This window comes from Colobus angolensis, unplaced genomic scaffold (genome assembly GCF_000951035.1).
Source record: "Colobus angolensis palliatus isolate OR3802 unplaced genomic scaffold, Cang.pa_1.0 Scaffold252, whole genome shotgun sequence".
NCBI lineage: Eukaryota > Metazoa > Chordata > Mammalia > Primates > Cercopithecidae > Colobus > Colobus angolensis.
This window is the reverse complement of record NW_012115733.1, coordinates 2,103,788-2,124,289: the sequence shown is the minus strand read 5'-3', so window position 1 is coordinate 2,124,289 and position 20,502 is coordinate 2,103,788. Positions and strand designations below refer to the sequence as shown.

General features: G+C 53.7%; 2 protein-coding genes across 4 annotated transcripts in view; one reads left to right on the top strand and one right to left on the bottom strand.

The window, feature by feature from the left end:
* The window catches only part of CCDC22 (coiled-coil domain containing 22), a 15,006-nt gene extending 9,423 nt beyond the window's left edge, over nucleotides 1-5,583 (top strand). The window contains exons 7-17 of the mRNA XM_011946651.1: nucleotides 1,802-1,996; nucleotides 2,560-2,622; nucleotides 2,713-2,832; nucleotides 3,236-3,355; nucleotides 3,453-3,569; nucleotides 3,679-3,780; nucleotides 3,862-3,969; nucleotides 4,212-4,307; nucleotides 4,554-4,613; nucleotides 4,696-4,770; nucleotides 5,205-5,583. Coding sequence (XP_011802041.1) covers nucleotides 1,802-1,996; nucleotides 2,560-2,622; nucleotides 2,713-2,832; nucleotides 3,236-3,355; nucleotides 3,453-3,569; nucleotides 3,679-3,780; nucleotides 3,862-3,969; nucleotides 4,212-4,307; nucleotides 4,554-4,613; nucleotides 4,696-4,770; nucleotides 5,205-5,318 — 1,170 coding nt within the window. The 3' untranslated portion in view covers nucleotides 5,319-5,583. The remainder of the gene's footprint in view (nucleotides 1-1,801; nucleotides 1,997-2,559; nucleotides 2,623-2,712; nucleotides 2,833-3,235; nucleotides 3,356-3,452; nucleotides 3,570-3,678; nucleotides 3,781-3,861; nucleotides 3,970-4,211; nucleotides 4,308-4,553; nucleotides 4,614-4,695; nucleotides 4,771-5,204) is intronic.
* Nucleotides 5,493-20,263, bottom strand: FOXP3 (forkhead box P3). Of its 3 annotated transcripts, XM_011946653.1 has the most exons (13): nucleotides 20,217-20,263; nucleotides 15,747-15,771; nucleotides 12,788-13,003; nucleotides 12,155-12,259; nucleotides 11,918-12,056; nucleotides 11,416-11,503; nucleotides 11,242-11,346; nucleotides 9,962-10,049; nucleotides 9,676-9,756; nucleotides 8,298-8,448; nucleotides 7,510-7,586; nucleotides 6,718-6,819; nucleotides 6,343-6,537 (listed from the first exon to the last, which is right to left on the bottom strand). In XM_011946653.1, exons 1-13 carry the CDS (start codon nucleotides 20,261-20,263, stop codon nucleotides 6,388-6,390), a joined length of 1,374 nt encoding a protein of 457 aa, XP_011802043.1. In that variant the 3' UTR covers nucleotides 6,343-6,387. The 3 variants fall into 3 exon arrangements, with proteins under 3 accessions (XP_011802044.1, XP_011802043.1, XP_011802042.1); XM_011946652.1 differs by lacking the exons at nucleotides 15,747-15,771; nucleotides 20,217-20,263 and adding an exon at nucleotides 19,162-19,425 and having other exon boundaries at nucleotides 12,788-13,019; XM_011946654.1 differs by lacking the exons at nucleotides 12,155-12,259; nucleotides 15,747-15,771; nucleotides 20,217-20,263 and adding an exon at nucleotides 19,162-19,320 and having other exon boundaries at nucleotides 5,493-6,537; nucleotides 12,788-13,019.
* Between the last annotated feature and the right edge of the window lie 239 nt (nucleotides 20,264-20,502).

Genomic DNA, 20,502 nt, shown 5'->3' with positions numbered 1-20,502 from the left:
ACAGGCATGAGCCACCGTGCCCGGCCGCCTCTTCTCTATCCACCTCTTTGTCCCCTCTTCTTCTCTATCCATCTCTGTATCCGTCCCCTCTTCCCCTCTGTCCACCTCTGCATCTGTCCCCTCCTTCTCTCCGTCCACCTCTCTGTCACTCCTCTCCCTCTGTCCATTTCTTTATCTGTCCCCTTTTCCTCCTGTTCACTTCTCTTTCTCCCTCTCTGCATTCTGCTCTATTTCTGGCCCCTCTTCCTCTTTGTTCACCCGGGTATCAGTACCCCTCCCCTTCTGTCCACCTTTATATCTGTCCCCTCTTCCTCTCTGTCCACCTCTGTATTTGGCCCCCCTCTCCTTCTGTCTGCCTCTTTATCTGTCCCATCTTCCCCTGTGTCCACATCTCTTTCTGTCCCTCTACCACCTCTGTGTCGGCCCCCTCCTGGTCTGTCCACTTTCTTATCTGTCCTCTCTTTCTCTGTCTTCACCTCTGTGTCTTTTTTATTTATTTATTTTTATTTTTATTTTTTTTTGAGATGGAGTCTCCCTCCGTCGCCCAGGCTGGAGTGCATTGGCGCGATCTTGGCCCACTGCAACCTCTGCCTCCCAGATTCAAGTGATTCTCCTGCCTCAGCCTCCTGAGTAGCTAGGACTGCAGGTGTGCACCACCATGCCCAGCTAATTTTTGTATTTTCAATAGAGACGGGGTTTCACCACGTTGGCCAGGATGGTTTCGATCTCTTGACCTCGTGATCCATCTGCCTCAGCCTCCCCAAGTGTTGTGATTACAGGTGTGAGCCACCGTGCCCGGCCATCTGTCTCTGTTTTTATAATCTATAGTAATTTTCAAACATAAATGTAGAGAGAATATTCTAGTGAATCCTATGTACCATTTTGCCAACTTTTCTTCATCTGTTCTCTCCCAAATTTTTCTTTGTTGCTGTATTATTTTAAAGCAAATCCCAGACATCATGTCATTTCAACTCTAAATACTTAGGATTACATCTCTTAACTCATGAGGACATTCAGTTTTCAAGGTAACCACTGGACCATTTTCATGGCTAATGAAGTTAACAATGATATCTTGTGGTTTTTGTTTGTTCTTTTTTTTTTTTTTTTTTTTGAGACAGAGTCTTACTCTGTTGCCCAGGCTGGAGTGCAATGGTGTGATCTCGCTTCAGTGCAACCTCCACCTCCTGGAGGTGGAGTGCACTAAGTTTTGTATTTTTAGTAGAGTTGGGATTTCACCATATTGGCCAGGCTGGTCTTGAACTCCTGACCTCAGGTGATCTGCCTACCTTGGCCTTTCAAAGGGCTAGGATTACAGGCATGAGCCACTGCACCCGGCCAACAATGATATCTTAATACCATCCAACACTGAGTTCATAATCAGATTTTCCCAGTTATCTTAAAACTCTCTGTTCTTGTCCCTCTCTTGCCTCTCTCTCTCTGCCTCCTTCTGTACCTGGTACCTTTGATTCTCTGTCTCTGCCCTGTCCCCTGATAACCTGTCTATGATTCTTTTGGATTTGGGGGCTCTAGGCTCACCCCGCTCTCTTCCCACATTCTTCTCCAGCATGGGGATCTAGTGGGTGGAGAGAAGTATGTCTGTGAGCAAGAGGAGACCCCTTTCCTCAAGGAGATCCCAGGCTGGTGGAGCAGTAGAGCAGAGCAGGGCCTGCCTTAGTGGGAAGGCTGGAGGGTGGGGATGACTTGTTTGTATACTCTTGTCAGGGGGTCCTTGGAGGAGGCAGGGCCTTGGGTGCTAGGTGGGCCCCTACATCCTTCTGCTTCCCCCGCCTTTTCTCCCCAGGAGGACACACGGGCTCAGCGGCAGCGGCTGCAGAAACAACTGACTGAGCATCTGCGCCAAAGCTGGAGCCTGCTTGGGGCCCCCATACAAGCCCGAGACCTGGGAGAGCTGCTGCAGGCCTGGGGTGCTGGGGCCAAGACTGGTTCTCCTAAGGGCTCCCGCTTCACACACTCAGAGAAGTTCACCTTCCATCTGGTGGGTGCACCTGAGGACATGGGATGTGTGGCTGGATGTGGTAGGCTTGGAGGGTGGCTTTTTGTGTCAGCGCCACACCTTTATCCACACACAGGTTCCTGTGTTCCCACTGGACAGGCCCTTGCCCACTGTTGGTGGGTACCCAGAGGTCCCCTAGCTTCTTAGGGACTTGAGAAAATGTGAATAGGTGGGAACCATGCAAGGGTGTGGGGGTGTTCTTGGGGCAACACCCCCTTTCCTCAGGCAGTTTCCTTTGAGCATATCTTCTGTCCTAAGATGTTCACTCTGAGGGCCCCTGCATCCTTCTCATAGGCATTTGAGGCTTGAGAGATGGGGCAGGTGGGTAGGAGCTGTGTCAGGGTCAGGGAGCTTTCTCCATGAGCAAGCACTCTGGCCTGAGATTGCAGAGGGTGCCTTTACCCACATAGTCACAGTCTAGCCGCCATCAGTGCTTGAGTGGACATGCATACTGCACTGGGTGCAGTTCTCAGGGGAGGTTGAGGCTGGGCCACGTGAGGAAGGGCCTTCCCCGACAACCAGGATGCCCCTCGTCACTCCCCTAGGAGCCCCAGACCCAGGCCACTCAGGTGTCAGATGTGCCAGCCACCTCCCGGTGGCCTGAACAGGTGAGCAGAGTGGGTTGGAGGGGGGTGTCCCAGGCCCTTGCTTGTCTACTAGGCCTGACACCCCAACCCTGACTGGCCTGGGCCTCCCAGGACACATGGGCAGCTCAGGAACAGGAGCTCGAGTCCCTTCGGGAGCAGCTGGAAGGAGTGAACCGCAGCATTGAGGAGGTTGAGGCCGACATGAAAACCCTGGGCGTCAGCTTTGTGCAGGTGAGGAGTGGGGGAGGGGCTGCATGTTGGGCTAGGTCAGAAGGAGGGCCTCAGGGTGTGAGGGACTAGATGGGACAAGAGGTGCTCCGTAGAGATCTGCACATGGCAGAAGGGATCCGTGGGCCTCTTGAGGGTGGCTGTGAGAATCAGGCCGGGGTGAGGGTCTGTGGGCATCTATGGGGCACCGTGGGTCTGCATGGGCAGGGGATTAAGGGGTCCTCGGAGGGTCTGTGGGCATCTGGTGGGGCACCGTGGGTCTGCATGGGCAGGGGATTAAGGGGTCCTCGGGGTCCTTGGCACCAGTGTGGAGCCGTCAGAGAGGCCTGTGGGGGCCACAGGGGTGTACAGTCATCTGTGGAGCTCCATGGGGGCTGCGGCACGTGACTGGGTGTCCGCGGGCCAGGCAGAGTCTGAGTGCCGGCAGAGCGAGCTCAGCACAGCGGAGCGTGAGCAGGCCCTGCGCCTGAAGAGCCGCACGGTGGAGCTGCTGCCTGATGGGGCTGCCAACCTTGCCAAGCTGCAGGTGGGGTTGGGGATGTGGCTTTGGAGGGGAGAGGCAGGGCGCGGCGGGGCGGGGTTGGAGGGCCCAGCCTGTGTGACACATACCCACCCCCCACCAGCTTGTGGTGGAGAATAGTGCCCAGCGGGTCATCCACTTGGCGGGTCAGTGGGAGAAGCACCGGGTCCCACTCCTGGCTGAGTACCGCCACCTCCGAAAGCTGCAGGATTGCAGAGAGGTAAGCAGTGGGGCACTGGGCTGTGGGCAGGCCAGGGAAGACTCGTTCCCTCTCTAGGGGGCCATCCCTGTGCTCTGCTCACTGTCTTCTGCCTGTGGGCTCCTGGCAGCTGGAATCTTCTCGACGGCTGGCAGAGATCCAAGAACTGCACCAGAGTGTCCGGGCAGCTGCTGAAGAGGCCCGCAGGAAGGAGGAGGTCTATAAGCAGCTGGTAAGGCCTGTGTGAGGGACCTGGGTAGCTTAGGAGGGTGGGGGCGGGTCCTGGGGCAGTGCCTGCTATGTCCCTGCCTAGGTGTCAGAGCTGGAGACTCTGCCCAGAGATGTGTCCCGGCTGGCCTACACCCAGCGCATCCTGGAGATCGTGGGCAACATCCGGAAGCAGAAGGAAGAGATCACCAAGGTACGCTGCCAGGGCCATGGAGGGTGGGTCATGTGGGCTGTCAGGCATAGTATGGCCGCACAGGGACCTCACACCCTCAGGTAGAGCTGTCCAGTCACACTCCAACACAGAATAGTCACACACAATCCATCCCAGTCACCCCTGACACAGTGACACAGTCCCTGTCTGGTGCACATGAGGACCCTCCACTGCAGCCAGCCTGCCCCAGGCAGGGGGCTCATGGCTACCATGGTGCCTGCCAGATCTTGTCTGACACGAAGGAGCTTCAGAAGGAAATCAACTCCTTATCTGGGAAGCTGGACCGGACGTTTGCGGTGACTGATGAGCTTGTGTTCAAGGTGTGGGGCAGGTTGGGCGGGGGTGAGTGGGGTGAGGCTGGGCTGCTGCCTTGTGCATCTGCTAATGGGCTGGTTGGGGTCCAGACCCAGGCCCTGCGTGAGGCTGGAGGTGCACTGATGCCCAGGGCTGGCTTTGTTTCATGGAGGATGAAGCTAGTGGGGTGGTGGGAGAGGGTGGCCTTCTTAGGGCATGGAGATGGTCAAGGGCAGCCTGCTGATACCTTTGAGGTCCCTGTGTCTGGTCAGGATGCCAAGAAGGACGATGCCGTTCGGAAGGCCTATAAGTATCTAGCTGCCCTGCACGAGGTGAGGGGAGACATGTGCCTGGGGTGGGGCTGCTGGGGGTGGGTGGGGCTGGGTGCAAGCCTTCTGCTTCTGTTGTCCCCAGAACTGCAGCCAGCTCATCCAGACCATTGAGGACACAGGCACCATCATGCGGGAGGTTCGAGACCTCGAGGAGCAGGTAAAGCCTGGGGGCAGGGTGGGGAGCCAAGGGAGGCGGGAGGGGGACAGTTGCTCAGGTTATGCTGAGAGAGGCCGTGGAGCCAGACACAGCCTATGGCTGGACACCCAGCCCTGCCCCTTAGTGCCTGTGCCTGTGACCTGGGACAGGCAAGTGGCCTACTGTGAGCCCCAGCTTCCACCCCAAGGGCCCTCCTGCCTGCCTCCCAGGGCCATGGGCAGAGGCTTCAGTTTAAAGATGTAGGGGGAATCTTGCCACATGGCAAAGGATGCTTTGGGTAGAGGGAACACCACGCGAGGCCTGGCCATGGACAGAGCAGGCTGTTGTTGAAGGTGGTGGGAGGGGCCCAGAGTGGCTGTGATGGGGGCTGGAGAGCAGGAGCTGGGAAAGGGGCTGCGTGTGCGCTGAGGGGGCATATGTTCATGTTGCCTCAGATCGAGACAGAGCTGGGCAAGAAGACCCTCAGCAACCTGGAGAAGATCCGGGAGGACTACCGAGCCCTCCGCCAGGAGAACGCTGGCCTCCTGGGCCGGGTCCGGGAGGCCTGAGGAGCTGCCGGCAGAGGTCTCTCCCCAGCCTCAGGCAGGGATTTGGGGTGCTAGAGGCAGTGGCCAAGCACATGCCCTAGCTACTTCCTCCACTGCCCAGTTCTTCCTGCTGCAGCCTTGGACCCAGACCCCTGCCCACTGACCGCAGCCCTTATATGGGGTGATAGTCCAGCATGTGGGGAGCTCGGCTGCAGTTTATTGGGGATGGTACTGTGGGTTGGGGGCCTTGAATCCCAAATAAATGAGTAGTTCCTCTGCAGTCTAAGCTGAGGCATGGATCAGGGCTCAGGGAATGGGAGTGAGGTGAGTGGCAGGGGAGACAACGGGATATTTTTGGCAAGTCAGTATGTGTGGCTGTGTGTGTCTGCATGGGACTCAAGAGACCCACTGTGGGGCTGTGTGTGTGCACATGCATGAGGTAACAGGTGAATTCTAACAGGCCGTGTGTGTGAGCGAGCATGTATTGGGACCTCAGATCCTGAGGGTACTGACGCTGCTTCTGTGTAGGCCTCTGGGCACACCCGTGTGACAGTGCCCCTGTGGGTCCTGAGGCTGGCTGTGGGTGTGCGCCTTGGGGGATGTGGGTTGTCAGGGCTGTGCTTGTGTGTGATTGTGTGATGATGCAGCTTTGAGGTTGTTTGAGTGTACTGAGGCAGGCTCTCTGTGTTTTGGGGTTTATGTTGAGTGAGGGACAGGATTGTGACATTTTGTGTGTCTATGTGACTTTTCAAGCCCTGAAGTCATCTGTGCGAGCAGCTGAGGCAGGCTGTGTGTGGCTGGTTGTGAAGGCTCTTGTTTGGCTGCAGGGCTCGACTCGGGGGTGTGTCTGGGGAGGAGGTCGGGGCTGGGGCCAGGAATGGGGCCCCTCTGATTAGCCTTGGGGCAAAGGATATGATGGGGGAGGGATGGCTGCCAACGGGGGAACAGGGGCCCTGGCAGGCAAGACAGTGGAAATCTCACTTCTTGTTCCCTGTGGGCACATCCAGGGCCTGTCATCTCTGACCCCACCACCTCTGCCTCCCACCAGTTTGGCCCCTATTCGTCCGTCCTCCTTTCCTTGTTCTTGAGGTCAGGGACCAGGTGTAGGGTTGGAACACCTGCTTGGCCTCTGGCTCCGTTTCTTGCGGAACTCCAACTCATCCACGGTCCACACAGCCCCCTTCTCGCTCTCCACCCGCACAAAGCACTTGTGCAGGCTCAGGTTGTGGCGGATGGCGTTCTGTGGAAGGCCGGGGACAGGGAGCAGGTGGGCGTCAACCTCTGAGGCCAGCAGCCACCACCAGCGACCCACATCCCATTCCTCCCCAATGTGCCTATAAGCCCAGCCCCAGGCCTGCCCACTTCGAGCTGCGGTGGCACTTGAGGCCATCCCAGCCACCGCCACCTCAGAGGAGCTCACCTTCCAGGTGGCAGGATGGTTTCTGAAGAAGGCGAACATGCGTGTGAACCAGTGGTAGATCTCATTGAGTGTCCGCTGCTTCTCTGGAGCCTCCAGGATGGCCTGGAAGTTGGGGGGTGGGATAAGGGGCATGTTCCCCAAAGTTGGGGTTTAGAGGGGCTGTGACCTACCCTGAGCCACCTGACATGGGGGTGGAATTGTGGGGGCAGGTAATCAGGGACAGGACTAGATGTGGGGTGAAGCATGGGGTCAAAGATGGAGTTAGAAAAGGGGTGAAGTGTCGGGTCGGGCAGGGTTGGATGTGGGGTGTGGGTATGGTTGTTCTGGGATTAGGTAAGGGATCAGGACTGAGGTTGGGAGTGGGGTCTTGTTCAGGGCTATGGAAGGAGATGGGGTTGGGTTGGCATAAAGGCTGGGGAAGGAGTTAGAGTAACAGCTGGGGTATGTTTAGGGCAAGGTGCAGAGATGGGGTTAGCTTTGGGCTATTTTATAGGTCCAGGAGAGGGTTAGGTATGGGGCTGAGGTGGACATCTGGAAGGGGATAGGTTTAGGGTCAGAATTTGGCATGTCTCTGGCCTGGACAGTGGTTTAGGTTTGGATTCGTGGACAGGTTTGGGGTGAAGCTAGCATGAGGGGTCACATTTGAGGCGTGGCTTGGGGCTCCTTGGGGCTCGGGCTTGGGAATGGAGGAACCCACTCTGAGGGCACTCAGAGGGAGACAGGAGTTTGGGAAGCAGGTCCCCCACCCCATCTTTGTCTTCCTCCTCCTTGGGGCCGAGCTGCCCTGCTTACCCAGCGGATGAGCGTGGCATAGGTGAAAGGGGGTCGCATGTTGTGGAACTTGAAGTAGTCCATGTTGTGAAGGAACTCTGTCAGAGAGTGGGGATGAATCAAGCCCCATGCAGGACCTCCTAGCTAGCTCCCTGTCCCCTCTCCCTACAAGGTGAGTCTACAGGCCTGAGATCTCACCGTCAACACCTGTGTCCACGGGCACAGGTACTGTTTGCTGAGCACCTGACATAAGTTGTATCATTTATTCTTTGCACCACTTCTGCCAAAATAGTTCTCCCCGAGGTTGAAAAGAAGCAGAGTAACTTGCATACCAAAGGATGCAAGAGGTTAAATGGCAGAGCTAGGATGACAGTCAGGGTCTCTGATCCCTGCTAAGCCTACAGGCCAGGCCCGGTGGACAGCAGTGGATAGGTGAGCTCAGGCGAATCCACCCCGATTTTCCTTGGTCAGGGGAGGAAAGGAGGTGCTCCTGGAATTACTTAGCAGGGTCCCTCCCTTCTGATGGCCGAATGTAGTAGCTGGAGTCCAGAGTGGGTGAGGCATGGCCCCAAACCCCAGGGGAGTCAGCACTAGGGGCCAGACACTCGAGACCATATGGGGGACTTTCAGGCCACGAACATTCTGAAAGGAAGCTTTTGTGAGCGGATGCATTTTCCCAAAGGCTGAGTGGTGGCAGCTGCGGCGGTGGTGGTGGGAAGGGGCAGCATGGAGCTCCTTTGCACCCTCCTCCCAGAGCCTGTCAGGATTAGGAGCTTGGGGGCATTGTGTAGTGCAAGGACCATTCTTACCTGGGAATGTGCTGTTTCCATGGCTACCCCACAGGTGCCTCCGCACAGCAAACAGGCTGTCAGGGGCCTCCCGGGGGCCAGACCAGGCTGGGACGGCATTGCCTTGGCTGCCAGCAGCTACAATGCAGCAGGAGCCCTTGTCAGATGATGCCTGGGGGAGGGATAGAGGCTGGTGACCCAGAGGCTTAAACTTCCCACTTTTTACTTTTTATTTTTTTTGAGACTGAGTCTTGCTCTGTCGCCCAGGCTGGAGTGCAGTGGTGCGATCTCGGCTCACTGCTATCCCCCGACCTTCCGGGTTCAAGCAATTCTTCCTTATTTTTATTTATCTTTTTTTGAGATGGAGTCTCACTCTGTCACCCAGGCTGGAGTGCAGTGGCGCGATCTCGGCTCACTGCAAGTTCCGCTTCCAGGGTTCATGACATTCTCCTGCCTCAGCCTCCCAGTAGCTGGGACTATAGGCACCCGCCACCACGCCTGGCTAATTTTTTAGGTTCAAGCAGCCTCAGCCTCCCAAATAGCTGGGACTACAGGTGCCCACCACTATGCCCAGCTAATTTTTGTATTTTTGGTAGAGACGGGGTTTCACCATGTTGGCCAGGCTGGTCTCAAACTCCTGACCTCATGTGATCCACCTGCCTCGGCCTCCCAAAGTGCTAGGATTACAAGCGTGAGCCACACTGCACCTGGCCCCACTTTATCTTTAAATCAGTGTTTTCCAAAGCAAAGACGCCCTCTTCTAAATTCCAGTCTGAAGTGGAGTCCCACAAAACAGCATGAGCCATATTTATTAGAGCACAGGTGTGGATGTCGTATGTGGTCACTGATGCTGAGACCATGAGCTGGGGTTGAATAGGGCTCTTTACCACTCAATCGTGACCTTGGGAAAGTGACCTAAACCTCCCTGGCCTCAATTTTCCTCATCTGTACATTGGCATCATGAGAAATAAACTACCACCAGCAAAGCACTCAAAAACAGTGCCTAGCCTCCAGGGCTGGGTTCATGGGTGTGTGACCTGTGTGGTTATGTGGCACCCTGTGCTTTGTTTAATGCTCTGTGGTCGCCATCTTGAAATCTGAACAAGGGGCCCTGCAGGTTACATAGCTGGTCCTGCTGGCGCACAGCCTGCGTCTGGAAAGTCTTTGACTATTTGCATTTGCTTTGACAACTCAGGATCACAGTGTTTGGGGATCTTAGGGTCAGAGGGTTTGTAAGTGGAGGGGGACAGATTTCTAGGTCTGGGCATGTTTGGAGCTGGGGACAGGGGACCCTAGCTCTCAGGACCTGCATGTGAGGTTAAGTTCCCTGCACCCTGCAGACCTCCTCCCTGCCCCCCAGCAGTCTGAGTCTGCCACCACCAGTCCTGGGGTCGCTCACCACAGATGAAGCCTTGGTCAGTGCCATTTTCCCAGCCAGGTGGGCCTGCATAGCACTCAGCTTCTCCTTCTCCAGCACCAGCTGTGAAATGGCACAAACATGAGGCCTCAGCCTGGCCCTTCTCTGCCACATCTTTGCCCAGGCTATGGTATTCCCTGGGAGTGCCCATTCCTCTTCCTTCCTTTATATCAGCCCTCGTCCCAGGTGAGCTTGGTTTCTGGTACATGGTGGACAAAAGGTTTTGTGTACTATCCCTGTCCCCTACCCCCCACTGCCCTGGCATTACCTGCTGCTCCAGAGACTGTACCATCTCTCTCTGGAGGAGACATTGTGCCCTGCCCTTCTCATCCAGAAGATGGTCTGCTTGGCAGTGCCTAAGTAGGGAGAAGATTCCATGCAGGTGACCATGACAGGCCTGGCCTGGCTCAATGCTCTGAATGGGGAGGGCCCAGACCCTCTGGGAGGTCTCTCGTTTGAGCCCTAGCTCCTCTCCCCTCTTTTTTTTTTTTTTTTTTAAGACGGAGTCTCGCTCTGTCACCCAGGCTGGAGTGCTGTGGCCAGATCTCAGCTCACTGCAAGCTCCGCCTCCCGGGTTTATGCCATTCTCCTGCCTCAGCCTCCTGGGTAGCTGGGACTACAGGCGCCGCCACCTCGCCCGGCTAGTTTTTTGTAGTTTTTAGTAGAGACGGGGTTTCACCGTGTTAGCCAGGATGGTCTCGATCTCCTGACCTCGTGATCCGCCCGTCTCGGCCTCCCAAAGTGCTGGGATTACAGGCTTGAGCCACCGCGCCCGGCATGCTCCTCTCCCCTCTCTATCTCAGTCTCTGTCTCATACTCCTCATTCCCTTAACACATGCCACTTGGCACCTACTGCATGTCAGGCCTGAGCTCACCGCTTGAGCCTGGCCAGGGTGCTGGAGATAATATTGGAAGTGTGGTGAGCTGAGAATGGGCCAGGGAGGTGACAGTGGGCAAGGCATTCCGGGTGGAGGGGACGGCCTGTGCAAAGGCCTGGCTGCAAGGAGGACAGGACATGCGGGGTTGCTGCTAAGGGTTGTGTGCAATGTGTGTGTGTGTGAGAGAGAGAGACATGGGGGGACTGAGGGGAGGCAGCAGCAGCCATCTAGAGGAGCTAGAACTTTGGGGACAGTAGAATAAGGCTGGCATGTTGGCATGAGGAGTAGCAGGGCAAAGCAGTTAGGAGTGCAGAATCTGGAGCCTGGCTGCATGGGTTCAAATCCCAGATCTGTCACTCAGGAACTGGGAGATTTTGATCAAGACACTTAACCTCTTTGGCCTCAGTCTCCTTGTCTGTAAAATGGGGGTAAATAACAGAACAAATGTTTCTTATTATACATATGGGGAAACTGAGGTCCAGAGAAGCTAAGTAATTTGTCCAAGGTCACACAGCCAGTCAGGGATGGAGCTGGGATTTGAACCCACAGTCTCAGAGTTTAGCTCTTTCATCTTACTACTTATTGGGATTAAGCCTGGGCTGAGATCTGTACCCCAGACCTCTCCCCACAAGCCAGGGCCAGTGGACTGGCACAGGCCTGGGCCACTCACTTGAGGAAGTCCTCTGGCTCTTCGAAGACCTTCTCACATCCGGGCCACTTGCAGACACCATTTGCCAGCAGTGGGTAGGCGCTCTGGGGCATGGCCGAAAGGGTGCTGGGGGGATAGAGGGTGTCAGGGGAGGGGATAGGAGGGTGAGGATCCTTCCCAGCCCTGTCCACTGACCTGTCCTTCCTGGGTGCACCGGGATTTGGGAAGGTGCAGAGCAGTGCTGGCTCCCTGGACACCCATTCCAGGCTGGCCACGTTGATCCCTGTGGGTGGGGACAGGGCATCTCTGGAGGCTGTGGGCTGGGCTCTGGAGCTTGACCCACAAGGCTTCTCATTTTGAGCTTCCCACCCTCCTGAGCCTCAAAAACCCTGACTCCCAGGGGGCTCTGCTGTCCCCAAAGTCCCAGGCTTCTGGCAGAGAAGCTTAAAGACGGCCATTCGCAGGTGCTGACATTTTGACTAGCTTTGTAAAGCTCTGTGGTTTCGTGATTTTGACATTCTGCATCTTTAAGGTTCTGCACCTGACATTGTTTGGAGGTTGGAGTTTCCAAGCCTCTGAGACCTGACACCTTTGACCCTCAGAGGACTGCAATTCAGAATAGCCTACACTGCTCACGGCCAAGGATCTGGGGACCCGGGGGTTCTGTGAAGCCATGGAATATGGGCCGAGGTGTTACCAGGTGGGAGGCCAGGCCGGGCCTTGAGGGAGAAGACCCCAGTGGCAGTGGTGGGTGGTGGGAGGCTGATCATGGCTGGGCTCTCCAGGGGGTGCACCTGCAGCACAGGGGTCCGGGCGTGGGCATCCACCGTTGAGAGCTGGGGGGCACATGTGGGCTGTGGTTCAGCCTGGCTCGGGGTCCCTCCCCACAGTTCTCCCACCTGCTCCCTCCTCCCTGCCCATTCACCGTCCATACCTGGTGCATGAAATGTGGCCTGTCCTGGAGGAGTGCCTGTAAGTGGGGCAAGGGGCCCAGCCGTGCCCCGGAGGGTGCCACCATGACTAGGGGCAGTGTGGGCAGCTGGGCAGAAAGGCAGGTGGGTGAGAGGCCATCCTGATCCTCAGTGTTCTGTGTCTAATTAATATACTCTGCACTGCAAGCCCACATGGTAGATGCTATGATCGTCCCCCTTTTATACGTGTGGAAACTGAGGCTCATGGAGATTGAGTAACTTTTTAAAGATCAAACAGCTAATAAGTCGCAGAGCTGGCCTCAACCCTGTCACCTCACCTCCTTGGCCCCAGTCCTCTCCTCTTGTCACATGGGGATGGGGACACATAGCTATGCCCAGGGGACTATAATATGGCTTCCTCTTCTCCTGAGACAGGGATTGGGAGGTCGGGGAGAGCCTCCAATCTCTGAGGCCTGGCAGGTGGGGACTTTCTTGGCCCTGCAACATCTGCATAAGTCACAGACTTGCCTGGGACCCAGAAACCACTTCCTGTGCCCCAGCCAGCCCCCCCTCCCGCCCGGTGCCACAGTAAAGGTCGGCACCTGTAGGTCCAGGTACCCCACCCTGCCTGCCCCATCCTGGGCCCAGGGCCTCACCTGCAGCTGCGATGGTGGCATAGGGTTCAAGGAGGAAGAGGAGGCATGAGCCCCGCCTCGAAGATCTCGGCCCTGGAAGGTTCCCCCAGGGCCCCGGGCCCCCAGCAGGTCTGAGGCTTTGGGCGCAGCCCTCCAGCTAGGCGAGGCTCCTGGGGATGGGCCAAGGGCCAAGGAAGGGGCCGAGGGCTTGCCTGGCCTGGGGTTGGGCATCGGGTCCTTGTCCAAGGGCAGGCTGTGTAGACAATAGGGGAAAGGAGTCACACATGTGCTAAGGCGGTATAAGATACTCGACCACCTGAACCACGTGGACACCCCTCTGGTCAGAGCAGGCATTGGCTGGGACATGTCCCGAGGGGTCCCACAGCTGCACCCCAGCTGTGGACACACACACACACACACCCCAAGAACACAGGTACACATGCATACCCACACACGCCCCACATGCAGAGGTCCAGCACCTGGCTTGCCTGCCCACGCTAGCACAGCCCTGGTGTGGATGTGTCCTCTATGAGGGCAGTGGTTGTTTCTCCCTCCACTTAAGAGCTGTTTCAAACCTCAGGCCTCTGGCCCTCCCGCACCCTGCACAGGCTGTGTTTGCTCATGTTGCCGGAGCTGGTCTTGGACTTTCTCCTGGGAGTCCTATTTTGCCCCAGTGATTAGGCATGGACTCAAAAGATTCATCTGGCTGCTGGGAGTGGAGCTAGTGAGGAGGCTATTGCAATAGTCCTGGCAAATGATGATGCTGGCACAGAATGGACTGGTGGCGGTGGAGAAGGTGAGAAATAGGTAGATTCTGAGACTTAATCTACAGCTGGATCAGGAGCAGTGCTGGCAGCTTGGATGTAGTGGGTAAGAGGGAGGGTCAAAGTAACATGGGCTTTAGCTTGAGCAGCTGGAAGGACTGAGCTGACATTACCTGAGATGGGGGACATGGCAGGGAGTTGGATTGGGGGCAAAAGTGCAGGTGTGGATAGACATAAAGAGTCTGGCATTAGATGTGTAAGTGGAGGAGCTGAGGGGGCCGCTGAATACGGGAGTCTGGATCTCAGGGCAAGGAGGCGAGTCCAGGAGTGTGATCATGCACGGATCCAGCATGGCAAGTGACAGAGAGGAGGAGAGACAGGGTCTCTTGAGCTGGGGCCTGTAGAAGCTTCTCAACGCAATCCCCATCAAAGTTCACTTCAATTTCTGGCCCTCAAGCCTGGCTCATCCTACTCACCCTGCCTCAAATGCCCACTCCTTCTCCTGTTCCCCTGTCCAAGCCACGCAAGGCCTGCTCTTCTATTGTCCTCACCTTGAAAGCCCTCCACAATGGCTCCGGGCCCCTCTGTTGAGCCCCAGAATCTTCCACTCCCCGAAGGAAACACTGGCTTTTCAGGATCCTGTAATCCTGGTCTGAGAGGAAGCCAGAGCTGGAAGGGACTGCCCAGCCAACCCCATTATTACAGAAGGGGATGCTCAGATGCTGAGTTCCATGGTCCCATAGTGACTTGAGAACTCCACTTCTTTCTTTAGGAAGTGTTTCTGTGTGCACATTTTATAAACTCTCTGGTGTGTGTATGTGTGTGTCTGTGTGTCTCCATCTCTCCGTTCCACCTCACAGCACTGAGTTGGACACACAGCTGCTGAGAGCAGCCCGGGGGAGTATGGAAGGGTTCTGGGGGAGCAGTTGCTCCTTCCTTTCTTTGCTGTCACCTCCTGGGGGTTGACAGAGCTGTGGTGCTAAGGGAGATGAGTGTGAGAATCCAGGTATTAAGTTCTTAGTCTCCTGGGGGCTTAGAACATTACTTCGTGAGAAACAGGAGTGTGGGTCTGTGGAGGCTCCAAACAAGGGCCTGGGAGAGCACTGGTGAGATGAGAAGGTGAGTGAATGAATGAAGCCAGAGATAGGGTGATGCTCCTTCAAGCCGAGGAATAACAAAGATTGCCAGCAACCACCAGAAGCTGGGGGAGAGGCCTGGAACAGCTTCTCCCTCATGGCCCCCAGAAGGAACCAACCCTGGCAACACCTTGATCTTGGACTCTAGCCTCCAGAACTGTGAGATGATCAATTTCTGTTGCTGAAGCCACTCAGTTGTGGTACTTTGTTATAGCAGCCAGAACAAACTAATACCAATTTTGGTGCAAATGGATGTTTTCCACCATTCTGGCCTGGCCCATGCGGCTGGCCTGCGGTCACTTCTGAAGCTGCCTGGACACTTGGCCAGAGCTAAGAATTCTCCCCAAACACATGTGGGATGGCCTGACTCAGCGAAGCACAGATACATTCTCAGAGAGGGATGTGGAGATGATCTGTCTGGGGGTAGGGGACCTAGAAGGCCGGGCTGGGCAGCCGGCTTCCTGCACTGTCTGTTGGGACATCCCTTTCTGACTGGGTTTCTCAGAAGCTGCATGGGGGATGTTTCTGGGACGCAGATTATGTTTTCATATCGGGGTCTGCATCTGGGCCCTGTTGTCACAGCCCCCGACTTGCCCAGATTTTTCCGCCATTGACGTCATGGCGGCCGGATGCACCGGGCTTCATCGACACCACGGAGGAAGAGAAGAGGGCAGATACCCCACCCTACAGGTTTCGTTCCGAGAATTGGTTGCCCTGTCCTGCAGCAGGCTTGGCCCAGGTGGGGTGACGTGGGTGCTAATGGATGTGGTAGGTGACGTCCATCTGGCCACCGTGACAAGCCTCTAGCTCTGTAGATCTGGCCCTTCTTGGATTGTGGAGAAGACCCAGGTTTGAAGCTCTGAGAGTGCCAGGCACGCTCCACAGATACTGGGACCCCCGGGGTCTTCAAATAGTATAACACCAGGACTTCAGAATTATAGAGCAGCATTTCTTAGATTTAAAGGATCCTAGAATCTCAAAACCACAGACTGTGGGGTCTATGGTCCCAATGTCTCAGTATGTGTAGGGCCAGTGTCCCTGGTATCCAAACTCCCTGGAACCACCTGAAAGTCAGGCAGCTTGCTGCTTTATAGGGCCTCTTGCCTACCAGACCTGGAACCACAGCTAGCCTCCCCAGGGCCTCAGTCTCCCTGTCCACTCTGGAACAACATTCCCAAATACATGGCCACTCCGCCAGAGATAGCAACGGGGAGGAGGTGGTTGAGGCTGGTGTGCCTTTGGTCTGGGCCTCATCAGGGGAGCTGTAAAAGCCTCGGCCTTCACCAATACAGAGCCCATCACCAGACTCTCTGGAAGGGCCCCGCAACCAAGGTTTTCAGGGACCAGCACCAGCTCTGGGGACACACAGCCTGACTGACTGACATGCCTCCATCATCACCACGCTCTGGCCAACTAGGCCTCCTGACCCATGGAGCCCAGGGCCTCACCTAGCCCAGCTCTTGTGAGGCTGGGCCCCACACTGTGATCGTGGATCGTCCAACCTGTGAGAAGCTGGGGTTCAATGTGTGAGAAGGCAGAAGGGGGAATGGTAGCCCAGGTCCCCCTTCCCCCTTCTGGGTGCTGAGGGATAAACTGAGGCCTGTAGTTGAGGAGAGAGCCAGAGCCAGGGTTCCACCTAGAGTCCTGAGATCTAGGCTTGGATTTCAACTCTGCCGCTGCATTTTGGCGAGACCCTGGGATCTCTGGTCCTCAATTTGCCCTTCTACACTGAGCAGGGAGAGGCATGGAGTAGACGAGGGCCAAGGCCCTTCTACACTGTGTCTGGTTAAGTCATTAGGTGTCTGCAGGGCTTCAAGTTGACAAATGCCCCTCTATCCAGGGGACTGGCTGAGAGATAGGGATACATAGAGACAAAGAGACACACACAAAGAGCGAGCAAGAGAGAACGAGAGATAAGAGACACTGAGAGAAATGGAGACATGCACGGAGAGCCAGAGTGCATACGTGCGAGAGGATTGCCTCAAATAAGAACATTTGCTGGTCTCTGGCTGGTTCAACTGATGCTGCCTGAAATAATCAAGAATAAAGAAGGGCAAGGTGCCAGGGACGCCCATGGCTGTGTATTGAATTGTATTGCAAAGCAACAATCAGCAAAACAATGTGGTCCTGGTATAAGAACAGATACTGAGGAAGAGAACAGAATAGAAAGCTTGGACATGGACCCACATATGGAGAGAACTGAGTTTGTGATGAATGTGGCATTTCAAACTGGAGGACCATGGAGGATGGATTGTTTAACAAATGTGTCTGAGATAATTACAGGGAAGATAAAGTTATTGAATGAATAATCAGTCCATTATCCCAACAACCCCTCCCTGCCCAGTTTGAAATGTCACCACCATCATATACCCTAAAATACCCAGATCCATTCAAGATATAAGCTTTAATACCTAATGCTGATCTTGGGTTTATTGTGTGTCAGGCCTTGTGCTAAGTATTTACTGTGGTTAAAAATTTTAATCTAAACAAAGACTCCTGAGGAAGGTACTATTATAATCATTGCAGTACATATGAGGAAATGGAGGTACGGAGAGGTTAAGTGCCTGGCTAAAAATCACACATAGGGCTTGGGGTGACGCTGGGTTTGTCCCAGACAGTCTGGCTCCAGTACCCACACTCTTAACCTCTATAGTAAATGGAAAAAATGAAGCCATAAAAGAGACTAGAAGCCAACATAGGTGAACATTTATCTCATTTTCAAGTGGGAAAGGACTTTCTAAGCACAAAACCAGAGACAGAAGCCACAGAAAAAAAGACTAACCTATTTGACTATATAAAACCATCATAAGCATCACAAAAAAACACCATAAACAAATAGAAAAAAACAAATGATGAATTGGGGAAAATATCTGCTATATATGTATGGCTGATGAAAGGTTAATAACCATTCCAAATAAACAGCTGTGGCAAATCAATAAGAGAAAAATAAGATGAACACCCTATTAGGAGTAAGGACATGACCAGACAACCAAAAAAGAAAAAAAAAAAAAAAGAAAAAAGCACAAATGGCCAATAAACAGTAAAAGTAATCAAAAGATGCAAATTTCAACAATGTGATAATGTGTTTTTCTTACCTGTAATGTTGGGAAATAATTAAAAACCAGTAATACTCACCCAGGGTTAGGTTAGGTAGAGGGAACATAAAATAGGACAATCTTTTGGAAGGAGAATTTTCAGAGAGGGTCATAAACTTTAAAAATGCATGTTCCCTTTGCCCCAGCAACTCCCTTTTCAGGAATCCAAGGAAGCAGTCAGGGAAGTTTATAGAAAAAAACAAGAAACAACCGGAATGTCCAAAAATTGGCACTTGGTCAAATCAATCAAAGTTCATGCTGATGTGAGGACAGTCTCGTCCCTCAGGAAAGATCATGTGTTCAAACAATTTTTAGTAAGCTTCAAAAACACTACTATTAATTGAATAAAGCAGGAACAAAACCAATATATAGCATGATTCTAATTTGGTTACAGAAATACTAATAGCTAACACTTCATAAGCACTTATTGTGTGCCAAATGCTGTGCTAAGCCTGCAGAATCGAGCTCATCCCAGCCCTGAACAACCTGCTCGCTTCCTGAACATGGACTCTGGTCACACACATGCAGTCCTGGGGTAGGTCCACACAGCTAAACCATGGTTGACAATGGCGTGAAATGCTCCCTGCCCCCACCCCCACCCCAAGGGTCTCCTCTAAAGCGATACAAGCAAAGTTCAGTTAAGTGCTCAGCTTGCCCTGGCACCTTGCAATCCTGCTACCAGCGTGAACAGAACTGATGCTCACTCTCATAAAATGTAAAGGTCCTCAGTGACATTACTATTATTAAGTGCCAGCTGTGTATAAAGCTCTAGGCTGGATGCTGGCTGGGACGGCGGGAGGGTGGGGGGAAGGCAAGAAAAGAGAGTGGGAGAGATGGAGGAAAGGAGATCGATGGAGTGTAGTCAAGATGGAGGAGACAGAGACAGGGGAGATGGTCAGAGGCCAGGAGAGATGCGGGGAAAGAGAGTCTGAGTGTAGCAACAGACAGATGGCGGGAGAAAGAGAGGCAGAGAAACACGTAAAAGAGCGAGACAGGGTGAGCAGAGAGGCAGAGAAGGATGAGAGGCATCAAGAGCTAAGAGACAAAGAGATGAGAGAGATGCAGTTGAAATTTTCAGTTGCACCTGGACAGCATTTCAAGTTGTTCAAAGCTCTGAAATCCATAAAGACTGGCAGCTGACATATTTTTAAAATCCTATCCATCTACGTATCAATTGATGAATTCATTTATCTTTGCCCCTGCCCATGCATTCAGTACTTCACCTTTAAGTCTTCTGCCATTTATTCTATTATTATTTTTTTAAAGACCTTACCTGGCTGGAATCACGGTAGCTGGGTACATCCCAATGTACCAGAGGGCCCCTGACGCCCCCGTGCCTACCTCCCTGCCATCTCCTCCAATGCGGCCCACATCTGGTAGGGGAGAGCAGGGACACTCACCTTGGTGAAGTGGACTGACAGAAAAGGATCAGCCTGGCTTGTGGGAAACTGTCACGTATCAAAAACAACTTTGCTTTTATACCGAGAAGAAAAACCACGCTGTACGGTGTGGAAGCCGCAGACCTCTCTCTTCTAATAATCCAAATTTTTTTTCGATGAGTGTGTACGCTGATAATCACGCGGTGGGGGGGGGTTCTCATAGTTTTTTTCTCTCTCTCTCTGTGTTTCTCCTTTTCTTGATTATGAGACTTAAACGGAAATTTTGAAATTTTGGGTTTTTTTCTTTGCCCTTTACGAGTCATCTGAAAATATGATTTCTTCCCCTCACCACAGAGGTGAGAGGTATCAATGAGATAATAGGGCTCATGAGAAACCACAGTTTTTAAAATAAAAGTGTGTAGAGTTTGAAAAAAAAAAAAAAAAAACAAGGGAAAAGAACTAAAATAAATCACAGGGCCAACCCGAGGCAGGCAGAGACACCGTTCTGTGAGTGAGAAGATATCTGAGGGTCTCTGGGGAAAGAAAGAGAGAATCTGAAGCTCTATGTGTGGATGGGAAATGCCAGTGAAAGAGACAGAATAGGGCTGGGTTCCCAGAGGCCTCGCCCTGCTCCAGGCCTCAGTTTCCCCATAGATGAAATTGATATGGTCCCCACTGCTCAAACTACCCAGTGAGGGGAGTTCTGGACCCCCTGCAACACCCCTCCCACAGAGGGTGAGGGGCATGTAAGTTACTTCATGGAGGAGAATGTGGAGAGCCCACCGTCATCCCCTACAATTCATGGAATCGAAGTCGGAGAATCCCTGGCTCCCAGAATCTACTGATAGTTACTGAATGAGGAAAGAGAGAAAAGTCTCGCCTCATCACGTTTTAGGGCTTGAGTGCCCTGACCCAGCCACTGTCCCACTGGGAAGGTCCCTAGCAGGTCCCCAGTATTAATGCATCCATCCTCACGAAGAAGCCCAGAGGCCCACTGGGACCCTGACCCTCTTGTTTCAGGAACATCATGGCCTGATGCTTCTGAGGCCCTCAGCCTTTGGGATCTTTTGCCTTGAAAAGCCCCAGATTCCAAGGATTTAGGATTCCAAATATCCGCCATCATCTCAGTAGCTGATGTTTATCTTGAATTTTCCATGGGTCAGATACAGTGCTGAACATGTCTCACAAGTGATCATGTTCAAACCTCACCATGGCCCCTTGAGCTCCATCTCATTATTATTGTATTGCTGTTATACAGATGAGGAAAATGGAGGTATAAGTAGTCAAGCAACTTGCCCAAGATCACAGAGCTGGCGAGTGTGGGTCCTGCTTTCTTTGGTGCTGGGCTTTGAAATCCCCAAG

Excerpts from the sequence above, each read along its gene's own strand:
- FOXP3 (XM_011946652.1), bottom strand. The coding sequence starts at position 19,361 with ATGAGAACCCCCCCCCACCGCGTGATTATCAGCGTACACACTCATCGA. Across the intron at positions 11,347-11,415 it reads GGTGCACCCAGGAAGGACAG|CACCCTTTCGGCCATGCCCC; the intron begins GTCAGTGGACAG and ends CTATCCCCCCAG. Across the intron at positions 7,587-8,297 it reads TGGAAACAGCACATTCCCAG|AGTTCCTTCACAACATGGAC; the intron begins GTAAGAATGGTC and ends ACTCTCTGACAG.